This window comes from Salmo trutta, chromosome 7 (genome assembly GCF_901001165.1).
Source record: "Salmo trutta chromosome 7, fSalTru1.1, whole genome shotgun sequence".
NCBI lineage: Eukaryota > Metazoa > Chordata > Actinopteri > Salmoniformes > Salmonidae > Salmo > Salmo trutta.
In genome coordinates, this window is record NC_042963.1 from 34,481,025 (window position 1) to 34,505,247 (window position 24,223).

Below are 24,223 nucleotides of genomic sequence, written 5' to 3' on the forward strand. Positions count from 1 at the left end.
GTCTTATATACGGCTATACACAGACATGTTATATTTGCATGATTTAGCATAATTAATTAATCATTAACGTTTTTCATTCATGTGACATATCAATACTGGTTCATAACATGTGACAGACCAATACCTCACGAGGCTTCTTCTCTCTCAGCTGAGACCTTGAAACTGAAATCTTTTGTTCGTTCTCAAAACAAGGTCTGGGCGTACTGCCAAATTGCAGCTTCTGATAAGTGAGGATTTGTAGTAAGCCACTTGCATTAACACAGAAATTGGCTATTAGAACCGCACATGAGTAGAAGACAGAAATTAGTTAAAAGAAAAGCACAAACATTAAAATGTGCATTACAGTGTCATTTTCTGAGGGGTTGTGTGTGTGTGTGTGTGTGTGTGTGTGTGTGTGTACTACATGCTCTCCTTTGTTCTTCTCATTGTTCTCCTCTTGTCCATGTGAGTACAATGAAGCTCAGTGACAAGGGGTTCTCTCTCTCTCACTCGGATTGTACAGTAATAGTTGTGGGCAGGTATAGATTTGAATTAGCCTGCAGTGCAGTCAAAGTGTAGAGACACACACACACACACACACACACATCTGTCCCGCTCCTTGTTCTTCTATGTTTAAGGGGAAGGTGTTGAAGCGGACTCATAACTTAAGCACTTGTGGAATGTTTACTCCTCACCTTTATTCTCTGATCCATTTCCCAATAGTGTTACTCCAGGTGACTAACAGTAATCAATCAATTCCTCCTTTGTGTGGGTTTGGATGGGAAGGTTGTGTGTGTGTGTGTGTGTGTGTGTGTGTGTGTGCGCGCGCACTTGCTCTCCTCTATGAACAGCTGTGGAGTACATATGGAGACTTCGTCATGCTCTGCTTGTTTTAGCCCTGTGCTATACACAGGCTGACACTGTAGCTCATACAGCGCGCACACACACACACAGAGAGAGAGAGAGATGCTACCCACTGTGTCTGCGTGGGCTTTGATGCTGATCACTTGAGAAAAACCTGTACTGAGTCTAGTTGAACATGTTCTGCTCTGTAGAGATGTGTTCCTGTCCCCTTGAGAGCTGACCCTAGGAGCTCAGCTGAGATTCAACTAGACACAGGCCACCAATGAATGACCATCACCTCTACTCTAAGGTGAAACTTGGAATTGGTTAGCATGGACCAGTGTTTGCGTGCTTGTGTCAATCTGTGTGTGTGAGTGACTGGTGTGTTTAGGGTGATCTTCTGAGTGTGCGTGAAGCCACAGGAATGTGTGCTGATGGATATCATGGTAAGAGGTTATCAGGGCGATAACTCTCTTCTTATTCACCCTATTCACTCTTAAGGACTAGCTGTGACTAGTCAGTCTTAGGCTTCAGAACACCAGACTAGACCCAAATGCTGTCTGTCAGTGTGCTTCTCTTTCATTGGTATAATGATGAGTGTGTGCAGCAGGCAGCCATGCTGGAGGGTTCTCTTGGCCTCTCATTGATCAGAGGCTGGCTGAGTGGCTGGGTGGGTGATGATGAGAAGAGAATGGAAGGGCACATGTCTGTTCACTGTTCTGTCTCTCTGGGTGGATCTGGGCTGAACTGGAAGATAATGAGCAGAGCAGCGGGTGAGGGGATGGGGTTGGGGCGGATGCTTTTTGTCTCTACTCCGAGACTTTTGGGTGTGGCGGGCCTGGGTGGATATTAGTGTTTTTGAAAACTTCTGGTTGCCCGGGTAGTGGTGGGTGGGTGTGTTTCTGAACGCATGTGAGCGGTCTGTGCGGATCCTCCACACACTCAAACACCCTGCACACAACCACAGAGATGCGTGTCAGTTAGGATGTGGTGAAGTTGACCTGAAGACTGTTGGGGTTGGAGAAGCTGTCAGCTGGATTCTCATTGGACATATCCCAGAATAGAGGTGCACCATTAAATATGTATGCTATTTCATGCTGTTGTTGGGGACTTAAAATATATGTAGGGCCTAGGCGTAGTTGCCATGGTTTACACTAGATTCTAGAAGATACCATAGATATCTGCAGTGGTGTAAGAAGTACCCAAACGTCATACTTGAGTAAAAGTAAAGATACCTTTAATAGAAAATGACTCAAGAAAAAGTGAGTCACCCAGTAAAATACTACAGTATTAAAAGTATTTGGTTTTAAATATACTTAAGTATCAAAAGTAAATGTAATTGCTAAAATATACTTAAGTATCAAAAAAGGAATAGTACAAATAATTTTAAATTCCTTGTATTAAGAACCAAATTAATAATTTACAGAAAGCCAGGGCCACACTAACACTCAGTAAAATGTACAAATTAAGAATTTGTGTTTAGTGAGTCTGCCAGATCGGAGCTACTTTTGTTTGTACTTTTGTTGTCAGGGAAAAGGTATGGAGTAAAAAGCACATTTTTTTTCTTTAGGAATGTAGTGAAGTCAAATATAAATGGTAAAGTACAGATGCCCCCAAAAAACGACTGAAGTAGTACTTTAAATTTTGTGTATGTAAGTACTTTACACCACTGGATATCTGCCACTGTTGTTCCTGAGACAGACTGACAGTGACATTGGCCAGGCAGTAAGTAACATGAGACTGGCTGGTTTGTTTCCTGTTGGTGTGGTTGATCACATTTCACTGACTAAGAGGTATGTTTTTGTGGGAAAATTACATATCTTCATGGAACACTGTCACTAAGCTGTCACATGGCGTCATAGGTAGTGTGAGAACCTGTCACACACAACCCCCCCAACACACCAGGGCTCGTTTGGCCAATAAGACCTGGCCAGGTGAGGTGCTGTAGGAGAGCTTGTCATGCTAGATAAGATGGAGATGATGGATAGGGGTCAGGGCACAGATACCTCTGTCCTTACCTCATCTCCTCACCTTATTTTACAACCATCTGAAAACACTAGATCAAGTCAATTTTATCTTTGGAGACCTTTTATATACTTTTACACTTGCTTTCATCTATCGTCCAGTTCTGCAGGATCATTGCCAGTGATGCGGAAATGAAGCCATTTTGGAGAATTCAGATGCTGTATTTGTTACGGTTTCCTACCTGAGTGTGATGAGCGGTGTGTCTCAAAGGTCACTGCGAGCCTGGCTCTGACAGGGGGAGATGGTGTTGGATACCATGTTACATTTACTGGGTTACTGGATATGTGTCCTAGTCCTCTCACAGACAAAGGAGAGTTTGTTCCAGTGTCTTTCTCACACACACACACACACACACACACAAGGTGGCATTCCACTGCTCTTTGCCTGGGTCCAGTTTCCTAAAAGCATCTTAAGGCTAAGTTCATCGTTAGAATGTTCGTAGGAGCATAGTGAAATCTCTGAGCTGTTTCCCAAAATCATCATTATTAACATTGCACTTGAAAACGCTCGTAATCTAACGTCTGCCTCAGACCACTTGTAGAGCAGCTAAGTGCATAGTTGGATGCTTTTTTGCTCTCCCGCATTACTTTATACACAGAAGATCTCTGCTAAGCATAGAATCACATGGTTTATCCGTCTCTCTGTGACCACCGATAACTTCAGAACAAAGTTGAGTACAAATATAAAGTTGCCCATGTCTTTGCAATTGTTATAAACAATCGACGTATAAAAAGATGGTTCAAATGAAAACCGAGATGACTGCATTAATTATAAATAGGAGGCTATAGGCCTATTTCAGTCATAGTGAAATACATTTCATGTTCAATCAATTGAGTTCTGTTTTGCTACATGTACTATCATTTGTCTCAATATATTTCATGATGTGTAACCTAACATGTGCCCAATGATGTGCCAAATTGGTGATTTAGTGCATTTTTATTGGGTACGCATTAGAATAAGCTGCCTCAATATTTGCAGCCGTAGGTGGTAATATCTCTCTAGGAGCTTCTCCGTCATCAGTATTGTGAAATAATGTTAAGTAAAGATTTGAATGCTGATCCAAGAGCAGGCGCTCCCTTTATGCTGATAATATCATTATTGACACATGCTCCAACAATGCACTTAGCGACCGCTCTCTCCACGTGGTGTTTTGGAAACATGTTATATCTTCAGCCGTTGTGAGATGTATGCGAGTCATTATTATGAGTCATAATTGGGTAAAGCCATTTGAATTCAATCACTTTTTGACAGCTTCACTTTTAATTTAAACAAAACTTTTCCATACACGTTTGACCATGGAAGAGGTGGTTAGAGTGACTTTTTGTTACCTGAATGCCAAAACATTCAGGAGATAAAGGTGTTCAAAGTTTACCCATTTTATATACCTCACCATACCATGAGACACCCATGTCTTCGTCACTGGAAAATATAAACGGTTGAGTTTGATATCATTTTAAAGCGTACAAGTAGGTTTGTCAAATTATTTTAATAATTTCTTAAAAAAAATTGTTTTTATAAAAACTGACTTTTTAAAAACTTTGTCAATTATCTAAATATAAATGTATGGTTTTTGAATTTTTTTATATTCACATATGTTGTAGCTTACCTTACATCATCTGAGGTTTTTGTGTTGTGCTCGCCATTGGTTGAGACACAACATGCTCTTGAATACAGGGTGGGTGTCATTTCAATCATAAATAGAATTCATAGAATGGACCTATCCCTTCAGACCACTGCAATTTAGCTGGTACACCACTGACATTTAAATTAAAATGTTAGCTTCTAATTACTACCACAAAGATGGCGGCCGGTCCACCCACCGTTGTCCACCCAATCAACTATCCCCCATAGTACAAAAGTTGACCTATTCTGTGTGAGAAATAAATATTCTAAACATGTTGTGGGATGCAACAGATCAGAATGTTTAGCTTAAAATGTTGATAAACTATTAGGCTATTTATTCACATTATAAGCGCAGCAATGCGCACACGGCAGTAGGCTATATGCAGGAATGTTCCATTAGCGGGAAAACACCATTATCAAAAGTGACCGCAAATGCGATTATTAATACTTTTATTATAAAAGAGCATTTTTATGGTGAAAAATTATAATATATCATTCACAAGTGATCGGCTAATATTGTCACCCATCAGACTATTCCTGATTTAATCTTGTCTTTACATATACTAAATAATATATGTGTGAAATTTGTTTTGATTTAGAATGGACCATTATCATGAACGTGTCTCGAAACAGGGGCCAGGGGAAAAATACATGTAATCTCTGCACTTAAATAGCGAATGGAGGACGCTTTTCCCTTGGTTCATTTTCATGCCAGCCAGGTAGACTACTCCTGTTGTAAAGAGAAGCCATGTGCTTAATATTAGAAAAGTTGAGAAATTAATATAGTATGCCTAGCCTATAGAAAGCTGATGAGATCCTCTTCTTTTTAATAGAGGCCATCACTCTGTTTTCTCATGCATTTGCATATCCTATAGAAATGTTGTGCTCATGTTGAGTACCAGGCAGTTAGCAAGTTTGGTAGGCTACTAATGACTATCAGCAGCATCAGAGTTTGGAGAAGCCTAATTACCGTGACTAAACGGTTACTTGGTATTTGACTGCCGGTGTGGCGGTAATACGCTCACCGTAACAGCCCTAGCTGTGACTCCTTCTCTGTATGTGGTGGTGGTGTTGTGGTAAGCTCTGTTGCTTCACAGCTCGCCCGTGTTTGGCCTGTTTATACCACATGAGTAATGTTGGGGGTAGCTGGGTCGCAGGTAGGGGAGCTAGCGACGGTATATAAACCGTTATAATGACGGTTTGTTAAGAAATATGGAATTCTTGTGCTCATCAGATAAGTCCTGCATTCCTGCTGGGCAGCTCCCCTATAGATGACCACTGGACCCCAGCCAACAGTCATTGAGGAAGAGATAATGGAGGATTTTAGTAAAAACACCTCAGAGAGAGGAGGAGCTAGGCTAGGGGGGTTTGAGCTCAAACACTAGCTGTGCTGTGTGCGAGTTACAGAACAAGTGGGTCATTTGAACTATTACTCATGTTGACATAACTTATGTAAGAGTCACACTGCCAGATCAGTGTATATGGTCTTACATATGCCAAATGAGAAACTGTATAGCCTACTACTACTACTACTACTACTACTACTACTACTACTACTACTACTACTACTACTACTACTACTACTACTACTACTACTACTACTACTACTACTACTACTACTACTATCATTAATAAAAGTTGTAGGTCTGTGTGTGTGCTTTACCACCCAAGGCTATTGACTTTGAGTCAGGAAATGTGTGTTATTGCCTTATTATTAGTGGAATACAGATGAAGTAAAATCATAAAATGGCACACAGCAGGGGAGTGGTTAGTGCTGTTCCTGTTCCTCATTGTGAAATCCACTTAGGCCTAAATCTCCTCCTGTGTTAGGATGCCTGCTGCTCTTCCCAGTGACAGTCTCTGAAGTTACAGGTCTGCCAGGTCAGCTACTGGTGGGAAGCATCTAAGTAGATCACACACACACTCTCTCACCTACACACCGAGTGGCTATGGTGCATTCTGCCTGTCCACTCTTCTCGGCACTAAGCTGTCATAATGTCTTTGAAGGAGGGCACCAGAGCATTTAATTGGGTTCCAGATCTGAGTTGATGCTCTCCGATCCGTGAGGTACCACCAGAGCTCCAACTAACCAACAGGAAACTTCAGGAATGCAATGCTCCGCTCAGCTCCCCGGGGGCAGCGTAATGAAAATCTAAACCTCAGTCACACATACGCAGGGCCTGACGTCAATAAGGCTCTGTTCCGTATAGAGCCTGTAGGAGAGATGTATAAACCCATAGCTTCAATACTCAACAGAGGATAGAGCGAGAAAGGGGCCATTTGTGTGTGTGACACAGCTGCGTGTCGGGTGTGTTAAACTGAGCAACAATATTATTCTGCTAGTTTCGAGGGATTACTTTTTTCACCCCCTTTGGCTAGATAACATTGTGGAAGTTTGACAAGTTCTGTGTAACATGAATTTCTGTACTGTGACTGGTTGGTTGTGATTAAAAAAAATAATAATTATGTATGTATGTATGTATGTAATATAAAAAATGTTTAAACCCTCCTTATCCATGTTTCTCTTCCCTGCAGAGAGGAGTCAGTAGTACCCTGCAGTGCTGAACTGAGCCGAACCGAGCCAAGCGGATCTGAAGTGAAGTCCTCGTTGCATTTCGTAGCATCGCGTGTCAGATGGAACTGAAGGTGTGGGTGGACGGAGTGGTGCGCGTGGTCTGTGGCCTATCAGAGGAGACTTCCTGCCAGGATGTGGTCATCGCATTGGCTCAGGCCATTGGTCAGTATCTCAGTCCCTTTTCCTCTTGGGAGCGAGTTCTTTCCCTCTAAACCCTACGGTTCTTTCTAAACCAACCCTGACTAGCCCCTACTACACCATAGGCACTTTAGATTTAAAAGAATAGGATGGGCATAAGCAATATGGTGAAAATGCCACTGATAGGGTAAGGTGGGACCACTGTGTTATTTATTTCTTCCACCTATCCTTCCTTTTTGACCTCAATGAAGTGCTAAGGGGGAATGGTGCTAGGGGTCGACTTGGTATGGAGCAAGCTTCTGTCACCACACCCTCAGGCTGTATTGAAGCCACATTCTGCAGTGCCAAAACCTAAACCCCACTGCCAGGTCATTAGGGAGAGCTTGTCCTCATTTCAGTTTGTTTGAACATGTTTATACGTTGTATAAGACTTATATTTGTCATTGCTGAGAGAAGAGAGAGTTTAGTTAAGGACTGAAGAACTAGAGTTTAGAGTCTTGTATAGACATTAGCTATATGCCCATAGCCAGAGAGAGTGCAACGAGCTGTTAATGATTTGTGCTAATTTTATGTTGTTTCAGTTTTCTGACTCTCTCTTCCTGCCACAGGTCAGACGGGTCGCTACGTGCTGATCCAGAGACTGAGAGATTCAGAGAGGCAGCTGTTAGCCAACGAAAGGCCCCTGGAGTCCCTGGCCAAGTTGGGCCAGCACGGCAACGACGTCCAGTTCTTCCTGCGCCGCACCGGCCCCAGCAGCAGCGATGGACCAGGGTCTGGCTCTGGCTCCACCCAGGACCGGGTCACCCCTCTTTCCCTGCCCAAACACCCTGAACCAGAGCCCCTCAAACGCACCCAGCCCAAGAAGTCCCTCACCTTTAACCTGGGGCCCTCCACCTCCCCCAAAACCAAGCAGCTCATTAGGAAGTCTCCCTGCGACTCCCCCAAAGAGAGGTCCTCACCCAGCCCCATTCCTCCCCACCATGCTCCCTCCCCCTCCCCACACTCCCACTCCCCCTCTCCCTCCCCCCACTCTCCCTCCCCTCTCGTGGGCCCGTCCAAAGAGGAGGTCTTCCAGCAGATTCTTCAGCAGCAGGAGAGGCTGAGGGCCTTTGAGGCCCAGCTGGAGGCCATGGAGAGAGACTCTCGGTCCAGGAACAGGGCCTCCCCGGCCTCCTCTTCTTCCCCTGTCCCAGAGGCTCGCCTCCAGGAGGAGATGGAGGCTCTGGAGCAGGCAGCCAGGAGGAACCAGGCCGAGCTGGCCCACGAGACATTCTGGGAGGAAGAGCTGCAGGCGGAGGTGGAGAGGGAGAGGGGGATGAGGAGGAGGCTGGGGGAGCTCAATGCCAAGATGGACGACTGCGGCCGGCGACTCCACGACTTCTCGTCTCGCTCTGCCCAGCTGGAGCAGGCGATCAAACGGGCGAACCTTGGGGTTGGTGCCCATGCTGGGAAGGCCAATCAGGCGGGGGGTGAGGAGTCGCTAGGGGTGATGAGGGCGGAGCTACAGAGCCAGGGGAGGCACAGCGAGGAGCTGGAGGGCGAGTTATCGGAGACGGACAGGGCTCTGGGGAAGGCTGAGTCATTGCTGCAGGTAAGGAGAGAGGGCAGGGCCCTGGAGAGAGGGGTTTAGCTTGCAGTCTCCTTCACCCACACTCCTATCCAGTATCCATGAGAAGGTTGTAGTTCAGTGGTTCCCAAATGGTTGGTCAGTGCTGTGGGACAAACTGATTGAGACCTGGGAAACCAAGTGAGCCGATCAATGACATTAATCAATCAATTAATGGTGTTCTGCAGCTTAATGATCCTTGATCAAGGCAAATCGTGTTATCATAAGAACATTTGAACACTTTATCAAAACATTTTGCGAACCACTGGTGTAGCTACTATCTCTCACCCCCTCTTGCCAGCACACTGTAGCAAACACACATACATTCATCAGTGCAAGGACACTCAACAAACAAATAAATATGGTCTCTGTCTCCAATGGTGATGGGAAAACCTATATTGGGGAGAAAAATGCTTAACATTTACACAATGTTTTGTACTTAAATCAAACGTGTACCTAAATGTATGAATGTTTGCTATGAATTGTAATGGGACCCCTTTTGGGTGTCTGGCTGAACTGGGTTGACTGGTATGATTGGCTGTGACAGCTTAGTTCTCATCTGGACTCATTAGATACACTCCCCCATATCTGTACTCTCATTTGTATCACATTGACAGTACCTGTACTTCCTTATATTCTTGTATCTGAAATGGAGAAACATTTTAAAAAACTGAATAAAGGTCATTAATCCATTGCACAAGTGCATTTTCTTGGCTTGACTTTTCCACAAGAAGGTCTGTCAGTGTTTGCTGCTAGTTGGTCAGTGATGCTGTTGTATGTAGCTAATGATATTCTAATGTATTTCATATGGGTTGAGTGCATTTGCTACATCCCACATTAAGACGGGGCCATTGGCGCTCTTAGACCATTGCAACCCATCTCATTGTGATCCATAAGTAATGACTGTGCTATAGGCATGCTATGAAAATGGATTATAAGACCATGAAAATCTAATTTGGTATCAGTTTGTCAGCTGAGGAGGAGTGTGACTTTGTGATTAAGTCTGGTCTATATAGTCATGACTGACCCTTTATTTAGTCAGTCACAAGTTGGCCTTATTTATAAAACCCTCTTAGGCCCCGGTCCCCCCTATCTGAGATACCTACTGCAGCCCTCATCCTCCACATACAACACCCGTTCTGCCAGTCACATTCTGTCAAAATCTAATTTTATTTGTCACGTACGTGTTTAGCTGATGTTATTCCAGGTTTAGCACAATGCTAGTGTTTCTATCTCCAACAGTGCAGTAATATCTAACAAGTAATATCTAACAATACACACAATCTAAAGTAGAGGAATGGAATTAAGACTATATAAATATTTGGATGAGCAATGTCAGAGCGGCATAGACTAAGATACAGTAGAATAGGATAGAATACAGTAGAATAGGATAGAATACAGTATATAAATACGAGATGAGTAATGCAAAATATGTGTTCCATTATTTCAAGTGGCCAGTGATTTCAAGTCTATGTATATAGGGCAGTAGCCTCTAATGTGCTAGTGATGGCTATTTAACAGTCTGATGGCCTGGAGATAGAAGCTGTTTTTCAGTCTCTCGGTCGCAGCTTTGATGCACCTGTACTGGCCTCCCCTTCTGGATGATAGCGGGGTGAACAGGCAGTGGCTTGGGTGGTTGTTGTCGTTGGTGATATTTTTGGCCTTCCTGTGACATCGGGTGGTGTAGGTGTCCTGGAGGGCAGGTAGTTTTCCCGAGGTGATGCGTTGGGCAGACCACACCACCCTCTGGAGAGCCCTGTGATTGCGGGCGGTGCAGTTGTTGTACCACGCGTTGATACAGCCCGACAGGATGCTCTCGATTGTGCATCTATAAAAGTTTGTGGGTTTTAGGTGCCAAGCCACATTTTTTTCAGCCTCCTGAGGTTGGACCATTTCAGTTTGTCAGTGATGTGTATGCAGAGGAACTTGAAGCTTTCCACCTTCTCCACTGCTTTTCCGTCGATGTGGATAGGGGGGTGCTCCCTCTGCTGTTTCCGGAAGTCCACGATCACCTCCTTTGTTTTGTTGATGTTGGGTGACAGGTTACTTTCCTGGCACCACACCCCCAGGGCCCTCACCTCCTCCCTGTAGGCTGTCTCGTCATTGTTGTTAATCAGGCCTACTACTGTTGTGTCATCTGCAAACTTGATGATTGAGTTGGAGGCATTCGTGGCTATGCAGTCATGGGTGAACAGGGAGTACAGGAGGGGGCTGAGCATGCATCCTTGTGGGGCCCCAGTGTTGAGGATCAGCAAAGTGGAGGTGTTGTTTCCTACCTTCACCACCTAGGGGTGGCCCGTCAGGAAGTCCAGGACCCAGTTGCACAGGGCGGGGTTCAGACTAGAGGTTGACTGATTTATGATTTTTTTCAATACCGATACCGATTATTGGAGGACCAAAAAAAGCCGATACCGATTTAATCGGTCGATTTATAATTTAATAAATAAATAAATAATAATAAACACATAACAAAAAATATTATTTTTTTCTTTATTTGTAATAATGACAATTACAACAATACTGAATGAACACTTATTTTAACTTTAATATAATACATCAATAAAATCAATTTGGCCTCAAATAAATAATGAAACATGTTCAATTAGTTTAAATAATGCAAAAACAAAGTGTTGGAGAAGAAAGTAAAAGTGCAATATGTGCCATGTAAGAAAGCTAACGTTTAAGTGCCTTGCTCAGAACATGGGAACATATGAAAGCTGGTGGTTCCTTTTAACGAGTCTTCAATATTCCCAGGTAAGAAGTTTTCGGTTGTAGTTATTATAGGACTATTTCTCTCTATACGATTTGTATTTCATATACCTTTGACTATTAGATGTTCTTATAGGCACTTTAGTATTGCCAGTGTAACAGTATAGCTTCCGTCCCTCTCCTCGCTCCTACCTGGGCTCGAACCAGGAACACATCGACAACAGCCACCCTCGAAGCAGCGTTACCCATGCAGAGCAAGGGGAACAACTACTCCAAGTCTCAGAGCGAGTGACGTTTGAAACGCTATTAGAGCGCACCTGCTAACTAGCTAGCCATTTCACATCGGTTACACCAGCCTAATCTCGGGGGTTGATAGGCTTGAAGTCATAAACAGCGCAATGCATTGCGAAGAGCTGCTGGCAAAATGCACGAAAGTGCTGTTTGAATGAATGCTTACGAGCCTGCTGGTGCCTACCACCGCTCAGTCAGACTGCTCTATCAAATCATAGACTTTATTATAATATAATAAACACACAGAAATACGAGCCTTAGGTCATTAATATGGTCGAATCCGGAAACTATCATCTCGAAAACAAAACGTTTTTTTCATTCAGTGAAATACGTAACCGGTACGTATTTTATCTAACGGGTGGCATCACTAAGTCTAAATGTTCCTGTTACATTGCACAACCTTCAATGGTATGTCACAATTACGTAAAATTCTGGCAAATTAGTTCGCAACGAGCCAGGCAATGAACGCAAGAGCAGTGACACAATTTCATGTTAGCAGGCAATATTAACTAAATATGCAGGTTTAAAAATATATACTTGTGTATTGATTTTAAAGAAAGGCATTGATGTTTATGGTTAGGTACATTGGTGTAACGACAGTGCTTTTTTCGCAAATGCGCTTGTTAAATCATCACCCGTTTGTCGAAGTAGGCTGTGATTTGATGAGAAATTAACAGGCACCGCATCGATTATATGCAACGCAGGACACGTTAGATAAACTAGTAATATCATCAACCATGTGTAGTTAACTAGTGATTATGTTCAGATTGATTGTTTTTTATAAGATAGGTTTAATGCTAGCTAGCAACTTACCTTGGCTTCTTGCTGCCCTCGCGTAACAGGTAGTCAGCCTGACATGCACGCTCCTCATGGAGTGCAATGTAAGGCAGGTGGTTAGAGCGTTGGACTAGTAACCAGAAGGTTGCAAAAACGAATCCCCGAATCCCCCCTGAACAAGGCAGTTAACCCCCGTTCCTAGGCCGTCATTGAAAATAAGAATGTGTTCTTAATCTGACTTGCCTAGTTAAATAAAGGTGTAAAAATTAAAACATTTAAAACAATGTAAAAAATCGGCAAATCGATTTGTTATGAAAACTTGAAATCGGCCCTAATTAATCGGCCATTCCGATTAATCGGTCGACCTCTAGATCAGACCCAGGGCCTCGAGCTTAATGATGAGCTTGGAGGGTACTATGGTGTTGAATGCTGAGCTATAGTCAATGAACAGCATTCTTACATAGGTTTTCCTCTTGTCCAGATGGGATAGGGCAGTGTGCAGTGCGATGGCTATTGCATCGTCTGTGGATCTATTGGGGCGGGTGTAGGGTGTCAGGTAAGGTCGAGGTGATATGATCCTTGACTAGTCTCTCAAAGCACTTCATGATGACAGAAGTGAGTGCTGCTGGGTGATAGTCATTTAGTTCAGTTACCTTTGCTTTCTCCGGTACAGGAACAATGGTGGACATCTTGAAGCATGTGGGGACAACAGACTGGGATAGGGAGAGATTTGAATATGTCCGTAAACACTCCAGCCAGCTGGTCTGCGCATTCTCTGAGGCTGCCGTCTGGACCGGCAGCCTTGCGAGGGTTAACATGCTTAAATGTCTTACTCACGTTGGCCACGGAGAAGGAGAACGCACAGTCCTTGGTAGCGGACCGAGTCGGTGGCACTGTGTTATGCTCAAAGCGGGCGAAGAAGGTGTTTAGCTTGTCCGGAAGCAAGACGTTAATAGTCACAGTGGGTACAACATCTCCTATACACTTCCTGATAAACACAGTCACCGTATCCCAGTCCGCCTGATCAAAACATTCTTGAAGCGTGGATTCCGATTGGTCAGACCAGTGTTGAATAGTCCTTAGCACGGGTACTTCCTGTTTAAGTTTCTGCCTATAGGAAGGGAGGAGCAAAATGGAGTGGTGATCAGATTTGCCGAAGGGAGGGCGGGGGAGAGCATCTTGGAAGTTGGAGTAGCAGTGATCGAGTGTTTTAGCAGCTCGAGTACTACAGGCAATGTGTTGATAGAACTTCGGTAACGTTTTCCTCAAATTTGCTTTGTTAAAATCCTAGCTACAATAAATGCGGCCTCAGGTTATGTGGTTTCCAGTTTGCATAAAGTCCAGTGAAGTTCTTTGAGGGCCGTCGCGGTATCGGTTTGAGGGGGAATATACACGGCTGTGACTATAACCAAAGAGAATTCTCTTGGGAGGTAATACAGTCTGCATTTGATTGTGAGGTATTCTAGGTCAGGTGAACAAAAGGACTTGAGTTCCTGTATGTTATCACAATCACACCATGAGTAGTTAATCATGAAACATACACCCCCACTCTTCTTCTTCCCGGAAATATATTTATTCCTGTCTGCGCGATGAACTGAGAACCCGACTGTCTGAGCGGACTCAGACAGTATGAGAAGGTTGTAGTTCAGAGCCATGTTTCCGTGAAACAGAATGTTAGAATCCCTGATGTCTCTCTGGAGGGAAGTCCTTGCCCTGAGTTCGTCAACTTTATTATCCAGAGACTGAACATTAGCAAGTAATATATTCGGAAGTGGTGGATGGTGTGCGCGCCTCCTGAGTTGGACTAAAAGTCTGCTCTGAGTACCTCTGGGATCAGTTCAATTGCCCTGGAGGGTACGAATAAACGATCCGTTTCGGGAAAGTCGTATTCCTGGTCGTAATGCTGGTGAGTTACCCCCACTCTCATATCCAAAAGTTTATTCCCGGCTGTATGTAATAACACCAAAAAATTCCTGGGCTAATTATGTAAGAAATAACACATTAAAAAAACAAAATACTGCAATGTTTTCTAAGAGCTTGAAGCATGGCGGCCCTATCCATCCGCGCCATTCTCCGACACGGAGAATGTTAAAGGTCCCCAAAGCACACACATCCCTGAGTTGCTCCTCTTTTCAGTTCGCTAGCTGCAAACACTCAAACTGGACAGTTTTATCTCCATCTCCATTCAAAGACTCACTCATGGACACTTACTGACAGTTGTGGCTGCTTCGCGTGATGTATTGTTGTCTCTACCTTGCACTTTGTGCTGTTGTCTGTGCCCAATAATGTTTGTACCATGTTTTGTGCTGCCACCATGTAGGGTTTCTGCCATGTTATGTTGCTACCATGCTTTGTTGTCACATGTTGCTGCCATGCTATCTTATTGTCTTTCTTTATGTAGTGTTGTGGTGTCTCTCTTGTCGTGATGTGTGTTTTGTCCTATATTTTTTTATTTCTTTTTAAATCCCAGCCCCGTCCCCGCAGGAGGCCTTTTGCCTTTTCGTAGGCCATCATTGTAAAAAATAATTTGTTCTTAACTGACTAGCCTAGTTAAATAAAGGTTAAGTAAAAATGTAATGAATATACACTGCTCAAAAAAATAAAGGGAACACTTAAACAACACAATGTAACTCCAAGTCAATCACACTTCTGTGAAATCAAACTGTCCACTTAGGTAGCAACACTGATTGACAATAAATTTCACATGCTGTTGTGCAAATGGAATAGACAACAGGTGGAAATTATAGGCAATTAGCAAGACACCCCCAATAAAGGAGTGGCTCTGCAGGTGGACACCACAGACCACTTCTCAGTTCCTATGCTTCCTGGCTGATGTTTTGGTCACTTTTGAATGATGGCGGTGCTTTCACTCTAGTGGTAGCATGAGACGGAGTCTACAACCCACACAAGTGGCTCAGGTAGTGCAGCTCATCCAGGATGGCACATCAATGCGAGCTGTGGCAAGAAGGTTTGCTGTGTCTGTCAGCGTAGTGTCCAGAGCATGGAGGCGCTACCAGGAGACAGGCTAGTACATCAGGAGACGTGGAGGAGGCCGTAGGAGGGCAACAACCCAGCAGCAGGACCACTACCTCCGCCTTTGTGCAAGGAGGAGCAGGAGGAGCACTGCCAGAGCCCTGCAAAATGACCTCCAGCAGGCCACAAATGTGCATGTGTCTGCTCAAACGGTCAGAAACAGACTCCATGAGGGTGGTATGAGGGCCCGAAGTCCACAGGTGGGGGTTGTGCTTACAGCCCAACACCATGCAGGACGTTTGGCATTTGGCAAATTGACAAATTCGCCATTGGCGCCCTGTGCTCTTCACAGATGAAAGCAGGTTCACACTGAGCACGTGACAGACATAACAGAGTCTGGAGACGCCGTAGAGAACGTTCTGCTGCCTGCAACATCCTCCAGCATGACCGGTTTGGCGGTGGGTCAGTCGTGGTGTGGGGTGGCATTTCTTTGGGGGGCCGCACAGCCCTCCATGTGCTCGCCAGAGGTAGCCTGACTGCCATTAGGTACCGAGATGAGATCCTCAGACCCCTTGTGAGACCATATGCTGGTGCAGTTGGCCCTGGGTTCCTCCTAATGCAAGACAATGCTAGACCTCATGTGGCTGGAGTGTGTCAGCAGTTCCTGCAAGAGGAAGGCATTGATGCTATGGACTGGCCCACACGTTCCCCAGACCTGAATCCAATTGAGCACATCTGGGACATCATGTCTCGCTCCATCCACCAACTCCACGTTGCACCACAGACTGTCCAGGAGTTGGCGGATGCTTTAGTCCAGGTCTGGGAGAAGATCCCTCAGGAGACCATCCGCCACCTCATCAGGAGCATGCCCAGGCGTTGTAGGGAGGTCATACAGGCACGTGGAGGCCACACACACTACTGGGCCTCATTTTGACTTGTTTTAAGGACATTACATCAAAGTTGGATCAGCCTGTAGTGTGGTTTTCCACTTTAATTTTGAGTGTGACTCCAAATCCAGACCTCCATGGGTTGATAAATTGGATTTCCATTGATTATTTTTGTGTGATTTTGTTGTCAGCACATTCAACTATGTAAAGGAAAAAGTAGTTAATAAGATTATTTCATTCATTCAGATCTAGGATGTGTTATTTTAGTGTTCCCTTTATTTTTTTGAGCAGTATATAAATGGTCCTCCAAGGAGGAAGGACTATAGCTTGCTGCCTGGTACAGGACTATAGCTTGCTACCTGGTACAGGACCATAGCTTGTAGGACCACTTATGGTACAGGACCATAGCTTGCTGTTCCTCCTCTGGTACAGGACCATAGCTTGCTAGTCCTTCTCTGGTACAGGACCATAGCTTGCTGTTCCTCCTCTGGTACAGGACCTTAGCTTGCTAGTCCTCCTCTGGTGGTACAGGACCATAGCTTGCTGGTTATCCTATGGTACAGGACCATAGCTTGCTGGTTATCCTATGGTACAGGACCATAGCTTGCTGGTTGTCCTATGATACAGGACCATAGCTTGCTGGTCCTCCTCTGGTACAGGACCATAGCTTGCTGGTCCTCCTCTGGTACAGGACCATAGCTTGCTAGTCCTCTTCTGGTACAGGACCATAGCTTGCTAGTCCTCCTCTGGTACAGGACCATAGCTTGCTAGTCCTCCTCTGGTACAGGACCATAGCTTGCTAGTCCTCCTCTGGTACAGGACCATAGCTTGCTAGTCCTCCTCTGGTGCAGGACCATAGCCTGCTAGTCCTCCTCTGGTGCAGGACCATAGCTTGCTAGTCCTCCTCTGGTGCAGGACCATAGCTTGCTGGTCCACCTCTGGTACAGGACCATTGCTTGCTGGTTGTGCTATGGTACAGGACCATACAGTGAGGGGAAAAAAGTATTTGATTTCCTGCTGATTTTGTACGTTTGCCCACTGACAAAGAAATTATCGGTCTATAATTTTAATGGTAGGTTTATTTGAACAGTGAGAGACAGAATAACAACAATAAAATCCAGAAAAACGCATGTCAAAAATGTTAGAAAAGGATTTGCATTTTAATGAGGGAAAGACACGGAGAAATGTATATGATGCAGCTTTCAAGTTGAAGGCAATTGATCTGGCTGTTGGAAAAGGAAATAGAGCTGCTGCCCGGGAGCTTGGTCTTAATGAGTCGATGATAAGATGTTGGAAACAGCAGCGTGAGGAATTGACTCAGTGCAAAAAGACAACTAAAGCTTACTGCTAATTTTTTGTTACAAGCCGTGTTTCGTTAAAGCCTATTTATTTTTGTTACAAGCCGTGTTTCGTTAAAGCCTGTGTAAAGTTCCTTTGTTTCATGTACCGGTAGGCACCTGCGGCTTATAGACATGTGCGGCTTATTTATGTTCAAAATAATATCTTTTTTTAAATTCAGTGGGTGCGGCTTATATTCAGGTGCGCTTAATAGTCCGGAAATTACGGTAAACACTGGAGTGATGGATGTGCAGAAGATGAGTGTGCAAGTAGAGATACTGGGGTGCAAAGGAGCAAAATAAATAAAATAAATAACAGTATGGGGATGAGGTAGTTGGATGGGATATTTACAGATGGGCTATGTACAGGTGCAGTGATCTGTGAGCTGCTCTGACAGCTGGTGCTTGAAGTTAGTGAGGGAGATATGAGTCTCCAGCTTCAGTGATTTTTGCAGTTCGTTCCAGTCATTGGCAGCAGAGAACTGGAAGGAAAGGCGGCCAAAGGAGGAATTGGCTTTGGGGGTGACCAGTGAAATATACCTGCTGGAGCGCGTGCTACGGGTGGGTGCTGCTATGGTGACCAGTGAGCTGAGATAAGGCGGGGCTTTACCTAGCAAAGACTTATAGATGACCTGGAGTTAGTGGGTTTGGCAACGAATATGAAGCGAGGGCCAGCCAACGAGAGCATACAGGTCGCAGTGGTGGGTAGTATATGGGGCTTTGGTGACAAAACAGATGGCACTGTGATGGACTGCATCCAATTTGCTGAGTAGAGTGTGAGTAGGCTATTTTGTAAATGACATCGCCGAAGTCAAGAATCGGTAGGATAGTCAGTTTTACGAGGGTATGTTTGGCAGCATGAGTGAAGGATGCTTTGTTGCGAAATAGGAAGCCAATTCTAGATGTAATTTTGGATTGGAGATGTTTAATGTGAGTCTGGAAGGAGAGTTTACAGTCTAACCTAGGTATTTGTTGTTGTCAACATATTCTAAGTCAGAAATTCTAACTGATGTGTGTCTATACAGTCAAAACATACTTTACTGATCGTTACAAGCTTATGAACTGTATGGTCAGGAATGTTACACATTTGCAGCTAGCAGTGGCTTTCTAGATGTATACAGCAGGTGTCTGGCTGGCTGTTCATTAATGATGATGAGCTTCTGACCTCTGAGATGCATGCTGTGGATGTTGCTGTACTCTTGTGGCGGGAATATGAATTACAGCCTTTAAAAGCTCAACATCAGCCAGTCTGTATTTGTTCTAATGATTATGTAACCTAAGTAACCTTGCAAATTACATTTCATGTCTTCCAGTTGGCTGTGTATCTGTGGTTGATTTATATTCCAGCTTGCATATTTGGGAGGTAGTCCTAGAAAACAAAGGAGTTGATGCATGCAATAGAAACATCTCACCATTTCTTGAATTATATGTATCTAAATCCAAATATTATTGAACCTGTCCGATGTACATTTCAGTGTCAAACACATTTCTAATGGTGTATAATATTAATAGAATGAGATAAACAAAGAGAATGAGAAGAGATCTGTTAATTGAAGCCCAAACCTAACTTTAGACCTATCCAACACCTATGCCTATAGAATCATCAAGTGCGTCGGTGTAGGGGCTAGGAGTCTATCTGGGATTGGGTGTGACTGTCCTCCCCCCTCTCTGTGTCCCTCCCCAGGAGAAGCAGGAGGAGTTGGAGGAGCTGAACAAGGAGTTGAGGCAGTGTAACCTGCAGCAGTTCATCCAGCAGGCGGGAGTCCTGCCGACACACACACATTCACGCACAGACCTCAGTGACCAGCTGGACCAGCTAGAACTGGCTCATCTGCTACAGGAAAGATACAGGAACGGAGGTACAGATACACACGCACACACACACACACTCTCTCTCAGAAGATTTTTCCTCCTTAACCTCCGTCTCTCTCCACCAGGCCTGGGCCTGCTCCCCTCAGAGTCGCCACCCCGGCCCACAGCCAAGCAGTTCCTGGGACACCCCCGCAACCTGCAGAACCCGCTGGTGTCCAGCCTCAACCCAGAGGGTGTGTATGTGTGACACTACCTGCCGCTACCCCGCCCTGTCCCACTCCGGCCTTCCCTTGCCTCAGCTTGACTTTTTGGGCCATGCCTGGCGACCACACCCATCTGTTCTGGTACTAAGGGTGGAGGTCCAAGCATGGAGCCCCCATCCCCCTCCCAGCCCCCCCAGGTTTCCCTTAACCTTTTGCTGTCCTCTGACTGCCCCTTACGCCTCTAATGCTATTTGGTTATCTGATCATTCTGGTTATCTGTTATATTGGTCCATCTACAATCATTATTTTCAACTCTGCTTTGCTAACATCTTACTCATATGCGCATTTCCCCTCCCTCTTCTCTCTCTCTCTGTTTCTTTCCACCCTCTCCCTTTTTCCCTTACTTTCTGTCTCTCTCTCTCTCGACCCCACTCTTTCTCTCTCTGTTTTTGTCAGTCTCTCTCTCTGTTTCTGTCAGTCTCTCTCTGTTTCTGTCAGTCTCTCTCTCTGTTTCTGTCAGTCTCTCTCTCTGTTTCTGTCAGTCTCTCTCTCTGTTTCTGTCAGTCTCTCTCTCTGTTTCTGTCAGTCTCTTTCTCTGTTTCTGTCAGTCTTTCTCTCTCTCGCTCTGTTTCTGTCAGTCTCTCTCTCTCTCTCTCTCTCTCTCTCTCTCTCTCTCTCTCTCTCTCTCTCTCTCTCTCTCTCTCTCTCTCTCTGTTTCTGTCAGTCTCTGTTTCTGTCAGTCTCTCTTTCTCTGTTTCTGTCAGTCTCTTTCTCTGTTTCTGTCAGTGTCTCTCTCTCTCTCTCTCTGTTCTGTCAGTCTCTCTTTCTCTCTCTCTGTTCTGTCAGTCTCTCTCTCTCTCTCTCTCTCTCTCTCTCTCTCTCTCTCTGTTCTGTCAGTCTCTCTCTCTCTGTTCTGTCAGTCTCTCTTTCTCTCTCTCTGTTTCTGTCAGTCTCTCTCTCTGTTTCTGTCAGTCTCTCTCTCTGTTTCTGTCAGTCTCTCTCTCTGTTTCTGTCAGTCTTTCTCTCTCTCTCTCTGTTTCTGTCAGTCTCTCTCTCTCTCTCTCTCTCTCTCTGTTTCTGTCAGTCTCTCTCTCTCTCTCTCTCTGTTTCTGTCAGTCTCTCTCTCTCTCTCTCTCTCTCAATTCAATTCAATTCAATTCAATTCAATTCAATTCAATTCGCTTTATTGGCATGACGTAACAATGTACATATTGCCAAAGCTTACTTTGGATATTTACAATATAAAAAATAAATAAAAATGAGAATCAAAAATTGTCAACGGGACAACAGTAACAACAATAACCAACGGTCAATATAACCATACATTCAACAATAACAATAATCATACAGTTGAGGACATGTGCAGGTTTATTGGTCTGTCAGACACTGTCCCTCAACTTATGGCAGGCAGCAATGTAGTGCGCAGCCAACCCACAGCTCTCTCTCTCTCTCTGTTTCTGTCAGTCTCTCTTTCTCTTTCTCTGTTTCTGTCAGTGTGTCTCTCTCTCTCTCTCTCTCTCTTTCTCTGTTTCTGTCAGTCTCTCTCTCTCTCTCTGTTTCTGTCAGTGTCTCTCTCTGTCAGTCTCTCTCTGTTTCTGTCAGTGTCTCTCTCTCTCTCTCTCTTTCTGTCAGTCTCGTTCTCTGTTTCTGTTCTGTCAGTCTCTCTCTCTCTGTTTCTGTCAGTCTCTCTCTCTCAATTCAATTCAATTCGCTTTATTGGCATGACGTAACAATGTACATATTGCCAAAGCTTACTTTGGATATTTACAATATAAAAATAAATGAGAATCAAAAATTGTCAACGGGACAACAGTAACAACAATAACCAACGGTCAATATAACCATACATTCAACAATAACAATAATCATACAGTTGAGGACATGTGCAGGTTTATTGGTCTGTCAGACACTGTCCCTCAACTTATGGCAGGCAGCAATGTAGTGCGCTGCCAACCCACAGCTCTCTGCGTCCTCCCCCAACAGGATGGGTAGCCTATCCTCATCAGAGAGGTCTTTGAAACCTTGAATAAGGGTTTCAAATTTGGGGAAATGACACTCTCTAATTGTTTTATATTTTTGACATCTCTCTCTCTCTGTTTCTGTCAGTCTCTCTCACTATCTCTTTCTCTCTCTCTGTTTCTGTCAGTCTCTCTCACTATCTCTTTCTCTCTCTCTGTTTCTGTCAGTCTCTCTCTCTCTCTCTCTCTCTGTTTCTGTCAGTCTCTCTCTCTCTCTCTCTCTCTGTTTCTGTCAGTCTCTCTCTCTCTCTCTCTGTTTCTGTCAGTCTCTCTCTCTCTCTCTGTTTCTGTCAGTCTCTCTCTCTCTCTCTGTTTCTGTCAGTCTCTCTCTCTCTCTCTCTCTCTCTCTCTCTCTGTTTCTGTCAGTCTCTCTCTCTCTCTCTGTTTCTGTCAGTCTCTCTCTCTCTCTCTCTCTCTCTCTCTCTCTCTGTTTCTGTCAGTCTCTCTTTCTCTTTCTCTGTTTCTGTCAGTCTTTCTCTGTTTCTGTCAGTCTTTCTCTTTCTCTGTTTCTGTCAGTCTTTCTCTGTTTCTGTCAGTGTCTCTCTCTGTCAGTCTCTCTCTCTCTGTTTCTGTCAGTGTCTCTCTCTCTCTCTCTCTCTCTCTCTCTCTCTCTCTCTCTCTCTCTCTCTCTCTCTCTCTCTCTGTTCTGTCAGTCTCTCTCTCTCTCTCTCTCTGTTTCTGTCAGTGTCTCTCTCTCTCTCTCTCTCTCTCTCTCTCTCTCTCTCTCTCTCTGTTTCTGTCAGTGTGTCTCTCTCTCTCTCTCTCTCTCTGTGTCAGTCTCTCTCTCTCTCTCTCTGTTTATGTCAGTCTCTCTCTCTCCGTTTCTGTCAGTCTCTCTCTCTGTGTTGTGGACTAACAGTAGCTCTGCCTCCTGCTCCCTCTACTCCAGCTGGACTGTAACACCCAGGCGGGTGGTGCAGCTGTGAGTTATTCCTGATTTTCCCCCCACTCCCCTCTCTCCCCCCGGTCAGTCCAGTGACGCAGGGTGTCTGTCCACCCGCAGAACAATAGGCCTGTTCTCCACACACAACAGAAACACACTGTTACACTGTCACCACTCTATTTCTGTATATAAGAGTGGGCCTCATTTAAATGCAGACATTTTTTGGGAAAAAAATACAAATTTGTGCTGCTTACAATTGATAAATGTGGCTCAATGACTGACCATTCTGACTGTAGTGTAAAATACAATTGTGTTTGGTTGTGTCAGAGAGCCTTTTTCTGTCTCTGTTTGGGGGATTACTTCCGTATTGCCTTGTATGTTGGCGACCTTTGACTTCCATAGAGAAAGAGAGAACCTGACCTTAGAGTGCTGTAAGATGTATTGCACAGTCCCTTCTCTCCTCTGTGTGAGGTCATGGGCCCTGTCTGAATACTTAAAACATGCATCCTTCACATTAGTTCTGATATTTCAGAATAGTCATTACTTCTAAGGACAGAGAATGGAACAATGCATTTCAGAAGTATTGAAACATGGCCATGGCCTAGTATGTGTGATGTTGGGTTTATTCGTGTGTGTGCTCCCTCCTGGTTGCTGGGGTATTTCGGCGGTTTCTCTGGCTTTAGTGGGGAAATAGAGGTAGCATGCTTGAGGTAGAAGTTGCCTCACCGCAGATCCTTGATCAGATGTCCCTAACCTAATCCATTAGGTGGTTAAATAAGAACTGACCCTGAATCAGTGGTTAGGGCCAACTTCTGCCCACTCCCAGGGCATGATTTACAATCTCTATCTACCAAGCTCTCCTTCCACCTTAACAAGAAAATTGTTTTCAAGAAAAGTGTTTTCGAAACCAAATGAAGGGAGACATCATCCCAATTAATTTTTGTGTGTCTTGCAGCCGTGACATCCAGAGAGTCGTCATGGAGATAAAACAAGGAACGGCAGGGCCAAGGAGTTGTTCACTGTTTACTTAATGTCACCAACACATATTCTATTTAACCCCTGTCTGTCTTTATACCTACAGTCTGTTATTATTATTATCCTCCAGATTACCACATATACATACTGTATATACTAGCACATAAATATATTTATAGCATTTTGCTACTGTACACTGCAAAGTACCTATGTATGAAATGTACAATTATTTAGGAAAACCTTTAGCTAGAGAATTATTACTTTATTTGTGTATTTAAATATAATAAAAGATTGTGCACTGTATGTTAGATAAACTTCCTGTTGTGTTTTGATTGAATGAAACCGTTAAATCCTCCCCAAGACCACATCATAGTTGCGTAATATATACTTGCATCTACAGGCCTGGTTAAGTGATGCAATAAGATATGGCAAAGGTGGGCCACTGTTGGGATGTCAAACTCTGAATATTTCACATGCTAGTGAATAATGCTCACTCAAAACTCCAGTCACCCTTTCTATGAGGCACTGTTTAATGATGTAGAACGCGCATGCCCCGCATACTTGAGGAT

The 24,223-nt window shown here is 44.3% G+C and overlaps 1 protein-coding gene across 3 annotated transcripts in view; it reads left to right on the plus strand.

Annotated features, from left to right (window-relative positions):
- Positions 1–23,968, plus strand: part of LOC115197300 (ras association domain-containing protein 7) — a 56,804-nt gene extending 32,836 nt beyond the window's left edge. For all 3 annotated transcript variants that reach the window (XM_029758689.1, XM_029758688.1, XM_029758687.1), the window contains 5 exons: positions 7,006–7,207; positions 7,792–8,774; positions 19,448–19,622; positions 19,701–19,808; positions 23,635–23,968. In XM_029758689.1, coding sequence (XP_029614549.1) covers positions 7,105–7,207; positions 7,792–8,774; positions 19,448–19,622; positions 19,701–19,808; positions 23,635–23,666 — 1,401 coding nt within the window. In that variant the 5' untranslated portion in view covers positions 7,006–7,104 and the 3' untranslated portion in view covers positions 23,667–23,968. The remainder of the gene's footprint in view (positions 1–7,005; positions 7,208–7,791; positions 8,775–19,447; positions 19,623–19,700; positions 19,809–23,634) is intronic.
- The last annotated feature ends 255 nt before the right edge of the window (positions 23,969–24,223 follow it).